General features: G+C 40.0%; 1 protein-coding gene across 1 annotated transcript in view; it reads right to left on the bottom strand.

Moving 5' to 3' along the window:
* The window catches only part of LOC103193236 (amyloid beta precursor protein binding family B member 1 interacting protein), a 114,061-nt gene that overhangs the window by 57,955 nt on the left and 48,430 nt on the right, over positions 1 to 7,676 (bottom strand). The window contains exon 6 of the mRNA XM_007936380.1: positions 7,128 to 7,249. Within this exon, the coding sequence (XP_007934571.1) occupies positions 7,128 to 7,249 (122 nt within the window). The remainder of the gene's footprint in view (positions 1 to 7,127; positions 7,250 to 7,676) is intronic.

Here is a 7,676-nt window from a genome sequence, read left to right as displayed (position 1 = left end):
ATTGGATTGTTTGTCTTTTTGTTATTGAGGTGTTGAAGTGTTCTATAAATTCTAGAGATAAGTCCCTTGTCAGATATGTTATTACCAAATATTTTTTCCAAATCTGCAGATTCTCTAGGTAGTGTTTTTTAAGTCAGAAAAAAAAAATAAAAGTGTTATGAAAGAAAGTATCAGAGTAATTAACCTCATATTAATTGATTTTACTGACACCTTCTCTGAAACACAAATTCTTAAGGCTCCCAGCATAATGTTAATACTGGAGTAATACTGTCTCTAGACACAGTCCTCAGTTCTTTTGGTTGTAGCAACGTCTCTACTCTTTGTACCATGGGGCTACATGTCAGCATAAGTGGGAAAAAGAAAAATTTCAGGTGCCAGTTGACTTCCATTTACATACTTGGTGCTTATTTAGGAAAAGCAAGTCACCCCGTGACTACAATTGACTAGAAAAGAGATTTCTTAATGACAACCAAGCTGGCAAACTTGCTTTTTAACAAAGTTACTTTAATTAGGATAGTAAGGGTGTACTGCCCCAAACCACTTTACCCAAGAGAGGCAGTACTACCTGGGTAGGAGGGGCCCTTGCCTGGCTCCCAGCTCTGACCCTAATCCAGCCATACCCCTACTCACAGGGTGAGAAGTTAGTGGGACCAGGGGGGTGTGCCTGCCAGGAGCCTATGACCCTACCTTCTAGTCTGTCTATACTCTGTAAATTCCCAGGCATCCATCCTCCTGAGGGTGTGCTTATCTTGAGCTAAGGGGATGGCCAAGGGTCAGCTGTTTGCAGGGGAGTGATGGAGTATATGGAGCTGTCTGGGTATCCATGTGTATATAAGGCCTTTTGTGGAATAGGATAGAGGGCAAGGGAAGAGGCCACAGACAGCTCCATGCCTCCACCTTCTGGCAGACAACTCAAAGGAATCTAAGTACAGGCAATCTCTGGGTTACGAACAAGATCAGTTCCTAAGTGTGTCTTTATGTCAAATTTCTAGGTAAGATGGAGCAGGTGCATACTGCTCTTATTTAGCCTTACTTCTATCATTGCGCTCAGTTTTCTTAAGACAGTTCAAACCCACCAGCCACTCCGCGGAAGGAAGATTGGGCAATCTACTTCCGTAAAGATTTACCACCTTGGAAACCCAACGGGGGTCACTATGAGTCAGAATCTACTCGATGGCAATGGGTAAACTGGGAATATGTCCTTCTTCATCATCTTAGTTAATACACCCAAAACACAAAACCAAACTCACCATCGAGTCGTCTCCAACTCATAGTGACCCCCATTGGGTTTCTGAGGCTATAAATCTTTACGTAAGTAGATCACCCAGTCTTCCTTCCGTGGGCAGCTGGTGGGTTTGAACCAGTGACCTTCCAGTTAGCAGTCAAGTCCCTTATCCACTACACCACCAGAGGCCTTAGTTAATACATAAGTTAATTAAAAATAGAGTATCTTCAAAGCCTCCAGCTTAGCATATGTAAGTATTAAGTAAACAGAAATTTATTATTTTTAGCAACTATTTTTTCTTCCTCTGGAACATCATCTGCATTTTATTTTATTTTTTTTTAAAAGGAACCTTTGTTACAAACTTTGGTGAAAACAGATTCTTAGGCTTCACACCCTTAACAAGAATATCAATAATATTTCATGTAAGTCAGTTTCCGTAAGTATTATTATCTCTAGAAGTTTGTCTTTGCAATCACAGAGGAAAGTCCATTAACTCAAAGAAAGCTTTGAGAGATAATGAGGTGAGTGACAAAAATATAGTCAATTATGCTTTCTCTTTGTAAATGCTCAGGATTCTGAGAATAGGTTAGATGAGGATACCACAGCAATGGAAAGATGACTGCTATCTCACCAGAAAGGAAAGCAACTCAAGGAAAAGTTTAAGGAGCATATCTCAAAAGACATAAATAAAATATTGGTCCTCTGATAGAAAAATACTTAAGTAAAATGTGTAAATTTTATGGTAAATTTTAGAGGGTAAAATGAAATTTGTTTTTTGAATGGTAGGGAGACTCAGCAAGTTTAAAGCCAAGTTCATCATCTTCCAATAGATTCCAATCTGTCTTCTCCTGTGCTTCCTACCTCAGCGAATGGCACCAGAATCCACCCCAGTTCCTTACCCTGACACCTGTATACCCTTGTCTCCTACTTCCATACCTCCACACTATCTTAGTATCCAACTGGCCACAATATTCTGAAAAATTCTACCTCCTAAATGTCTCCCAACTCCTTCCAGTCCATCACCATCTCCTCTTTCTGGGCTTCTGCCACAACCTCCCCAACACATGAAACTTATACTTTGCTTTCTCAGAATCCGTTCTCCATTGGGTAGTCTTTCCTCCTAGTCAAAATTCTTAAATGGCTCTCTGAAATCCTCCAACCTCCTTAGAATAGTCCACAACGTTATTTATGATCATATTGCTGCTTCTGTCCAGTTAAATCAAACTCTACTGAGATGAAATCTTCCTCAAACCCAAGTGTCTGACCTTGGGCATTATAAAATAATGTAGTAATTGAAAAACTACATTTCTCAGCATACACCATTAGTAGGACTCTTCTGTTCTGCCAATAACATTTTCTGCATTGGGGCTTAACCTCATGAATGCACCGTGCTACAATCTCTATCCTAACCTCACTCATTTTAAGCCTGGATTTTTTTTTTAAAATTATTTTTCCATGTCTTTTTCTCCAGCTGGATTATAAATTCCTTGATGGCAAAGATTATCTTAATATTGGTGTACTCCATAGATAGCACAAGGTTATGCATGTAACAGATACTCCATGATTCAGTGGTACAATTCTCGCTTTCCATGCAGGAAACCTAAGTTCAATTCTCAGCCAACGCAACTCATGCACAGCCGTCACTAGTCTGTCAGTGGAAGTTTGCACGTTCTGTGGTGCAAAACAGGTTTCAGTGGTGGTTCTAGACCAGTATGAGCTAGAAAGAAAGTCATCGTGAGGTTCTTCTGAAAATCAGCAATGAAAACCCTACGGATCACAGTGGTCCAGTCCACAAACAATTGTGCTGTAGGACAAGGTAGGCTTTCATTCCAAGCATAGAGTTGCCATGAAGGGCAAACTCAATGCCAGCTAACAACAACAAAGAAAAGTAAATGTTTACTGGAGTGAATTCCATTAAAGACTCCTCAGATGTGTCAACATTGGAAACACATTCAGTATTTTGTAAACTTTTGTGGATATTCTACTGAATAAATTCTTCAGAATCTCAGGCTTTGCTCTTTATGGTTTTTTGTTTAATCCAGTTTTTCATGCACGACCAGTTTCTAACTAACTCTTCAAATACTTCCTAGGCAGCACCATGATTTGGGTCAGATTTAGTCTGGAAACTTACAGACATGCTGAGCAGTGAGTAAAAGCAGAATCTCAGTCTGCTTCACCCTATTCTGGGAATAATCACTGTATGTAAGTGCAGTCATATATGTATATGTATACATACATACATATATATGTGTATGTATTTAAATTTATATACATATGTATATATATTTAAATGAACACCTTAAATGAAATACGGATATATCTGGATTTTTGAACTAATTGTCTGAGGCAGTGCTTGAGGAAAAAAAAAAAAATCTGAAGTAACTAAGTAAAACAATTTCCAGGTTAGGTTTGCATAAGAAGCTCCTTCAGGAAATAGTCTCTAGGACTTTTATTCTTTTGGTGTAAATTTAGCATAAAGCAATAGGCTTCATTTAAAACACACACACATGCACACACAAAAAAACTATCAAAGTGTCTTTCAGCACAGGGCTTTTGCAAAGGATTCTCAGGTATTCCACAATCCCCAAAGCATCTCTTTTAGAAGCCATGGTGGTGCAAAAGTGGTAGCTCAGCTGCTAATGAAAAGGTTGGCCATTTAATTCTACCCAGAGGCCCAGGAAGAAAGGTCTGGCAATCTATTTCCAAAACTAGCCACTGAAAACCCTATGAAGCACAGTTCTACTCTATCTTGTATGGTGTCACCATGGGTGGGGACTGACTTGATGGCAACTGGTTTGAGTTTTGCTTGGATATCAGTATGAGAATGGTCACAGCCACTTCTCTCTCACCTTAAGAGCAGCAGGATGAAGCCACTACCCATGCAGAAGCACTAATGAGAAAAATGATTCAACCCAACAACACTAATAAGACAGAAATGCTTAAAATCAGCCACTTCAAAGACCATACGCTGAAGTTTTGGTCTTAGAATTTGACTGAAAATTCTGAGAATCTCCTTGCTTGGTATTTTATGACCCAGAAGTATTCATTAGGAGAGACTTCTTTTACCTTCTGTAACAGAGTAGCCTGCAGCAGATCAAAGCATCAGAAAACAGCTGGAAAAGCCAAGTCTAATAAGAAAACTGTTTTAAGGTGTTAGAAAGCTGCTGAGGCAACCAAAACACCAGGGCTAAGAATAAAGGGTGAAAAGAACCACAAGGAGGTACCCAGACAATCTGAGTTACATTTCCTCTCAAGGCATTTGTCAGTTCTCAGCCTGAGGTGAAAGGCTGAGAATCAGGGCAAAGGACTTGAAAAATGAGTATTGTCATAGCCAATAAACATTTGACAAAGTGCTGGAATCACTGGCATCAGGAAATCTAAATTTAAAACCACAATTCAACCACAAGCACAAATACTACACACCCACAGAATGAGGGAAAAAGACAAAAACGGAAGCAACATTGAATGCTGGTGAGGATGTGAAACAGGAATTCTCATATATCACTAATGAAAGGGCAAATCAAATCATGGGATCATTTTGGAGAACTGCTTAGCAAGATCTACAAAAGCTAAACATGAACAGAGCCCAAGAAATGGCTGCATATGTTCTGCAAAAGACATGTACAAGAATGTTCCCAACAGCAGTACTTGCTAAAACCCCAAACTAAAAACAAGTCAAAGGTCCACCCGCAATAGAATGGACAACTATATTTGGATGCAGTGACATAATGCAATAACAAAGGGCAACGGAAAAGAATAAACCACTGACATATGCAGCAAACTGAATGTACAATGTATGATGAATGAAAAAATGGTAAACATAAAGGAGTACTATGATGATTTCATATCACATGAAGTTCAAAACAAATAAAACTAATGTAAGCCAACAGAAGTCAGAATAGTGATTACCTTTGTGATGGGGAATAATGGCAGGAAGGGCCTGCAGAGGCTTCTGGGGCACTGATAATGTTCTCTGTCCTGAAGTGGGTGGCTCATGGGTATACGGTGACTTCGTAAAAATTCACAGAACCGTAGACTTAGCACTTATGCACTAATTAATTAGACACTGTAACAAATGCACATGTCCACAATACTCATTCTCCCCTTCCTCCTCTTAGTTATAAAATAGTAAGCCATGTTGTACAACTCTGGGTACTATTCTTACAGATGTAGTGTGAAAGGTGTCTCCTGGCTTTGTACAAAGTGGTGGCCTTATTATAACCCCCCACTTTTAGCATATGGTCTTGTTCAGGTAGAGATTGAATTTCTCAGCTTCTCTGATAGCTCAATGTGACCATCATCTAAGTTCTGGTCAGTGGGATGTGAATGAAGTACCACTGCAGGTCTTTCTAGTGAGAAGACTGGCTGTGCACCCTTGTGCTCTGTCCCTTCATCCCATGGACTGAAGATGGCCAGGTGGAGAGGGTGCTTTGGGTCCAGAGATGGAAGCCATGCAATGAGGATGGCAAAAACATCCTACTCCTTATGTCTGGACTGGTATATGTGAGAGATATAAGCTTAAGCTTGTTTTAACCACTGATTTAGGGGGTCTCCTTATCTAGCAGAGTCCCTGAGTGGTGCAAATGGCTAAGCACCCGTTTACAAACCTAAAGGAGGTGGCTTGAATCTACTCAGAGGCATCTCGGAAAAAAGGCCTGGCAATCAACTTCCAAAATATGACAGCCACCGAAATCCCTATGGAGCACAGTTCTACTCTAACACATATTTTCAACATGAGTTGAAATCCACTGGATGGCAACTGGATTGGTTTTCTGTTTTGTCACAACAGCTTAGATGGTACCATAACTGATACAGACCTTAAAGCATGGTATCGGAGGTAGTTATGGGTTGAAAATTCTGTACTTTTATTGTTTGATATTTATCACAAACAACAGTATTTCATTGTTCATTGTGAGTGCAGCACCATACAATCTAGAGAAAATCCTAGAAAAAGCACCAAAATCAACTAAACCCACCACTGCCACTGAGTTGATTCAGATTCATAGGGACTCTATAGGACAGAGTAGAAGTGCTCCATAGAGTGTCCAAGACTATAAATCTTTACAGAAGCAGATTGCCTCATCTTGCTCCTATAAGAGTGGCTGGCAGGTTTAAACCATTGGCCTTTTGGTTAGCAGGCAACTGCCTTAACCATTGCACCACCAGAGCTCCTCTATTAGAAAAAAACACAGTGGAGGGGAAATGACATTTTCCAATGAGGGAGCAGCCCTGGAGTCTCCTATTCTACCCCTAGTGATATGGAACTGGGTTTCTTACCTGTAAAAAGGAAAGGTAGTCTGGATAACCCTAAGAGTCTCTTCTACCTCTAACATTCTCTGTTTTTCTTGGAAAGATTTAAGGGCTCTCATACAATTACAGCTGGCTTGAGACCACAATGTGAACAGAGCTATACTTCTCAGAGGCATCCTTGTACACATAACTTGAAACATTTTCCAATATGGAGAACAAGGCTTTTTACATGTAGATTGTCTGCAGACCTAAATCACAATACATTGTACATTTTCTAGGTGCTCTTTTTGGTGATTCCAGCCAATCAGCACTGAGTATAAACAACAGAAAGAACATCTTTAAAATATAAAGCATCACTAACCAACAGTGCATCAAGGCATATTGGGTTAAGGAGTCAAACAGAAAGGATTAGACAACAGGTAAGTTATGTTTTGGGTGGCGAATACAAAGAAACAAAATGGATTCTTCTCTTTCTGGATCTTTCAAAGGGCTCTTAGTTTACACATGGCCTAAGAGTTGAGTTTGTTTTTTATTTGGAAGGAATACATTTGTGATATTTTATCAGATAATGAACAATGTGGTGAGCACAGAGGTGACGTTAAAAAAAATCCTCCATACTTTATATGGTTTAACAATAGACAAGTTATCTTACCTGGGGATTTTTAAATACAGCATATTTTTCCTCTTTCTCCAAAAATAGCATTTTATTCTCTGTGTCTCTTGTCCAGTCTGATAAGACTTCAACAACATTTTCATGGTCTTCAAAAAACCTCTCTGATGAAACAAGAAAAGGCATTGTTTCAGACTCAACACATCACTGTTCCCAACTGAGAAACAAGCTCACACTGAGATAAACACAATGCTTCATACTTTACATGTTGTTGCTGTTAGGTGCTGTCGAGTCGTTTCCAACTCATAGCCACTCCATGCACAGCAGAACAAAACACTGCCCAATCCTGCACCAGCTCCATGATCCCTGCTATGCTTGAGCCCATCATCGCAGCCACCCTGTCAATCCATCTCGTTGAAGGCCTCCCCTCTTTCATCGACCCTCCATGCTACCAACCATGACATCCTTCTCCAGGGAATGGTCCCTTCTGAGAACATATAGGTGAGACGAAGTCTGGCCATTCTTGCTTCCAAGGAGCATTCTGGCTGCACTTCCTCCAGGACAGATCTGTTAGTTCTTTTAGCAGTCCAT

The sequence above is a fragment of the Orycteropus afer genome, unplaced genomic scaffold, assembly GCF_000298275.1.
Source record: "Orycteropus afer afer isolate SDZICR_OR568_19922 unplaced genomic scaffold, OryAfe1.0 scaffold00035, whole genome shotgun sequence".
Taxonomy (NCBI): Eukaryota; Metazoa; Chordata; class Mammalia; order Tubulidentata; family Orycteropodidae; genus Orycteropus; species Orycteropus afer.
The sequence above is the reverse complement of the archived record's forward strand: the minus strand, read 5'-3'. Positions and strand labels throughout refer to the sequence as shown.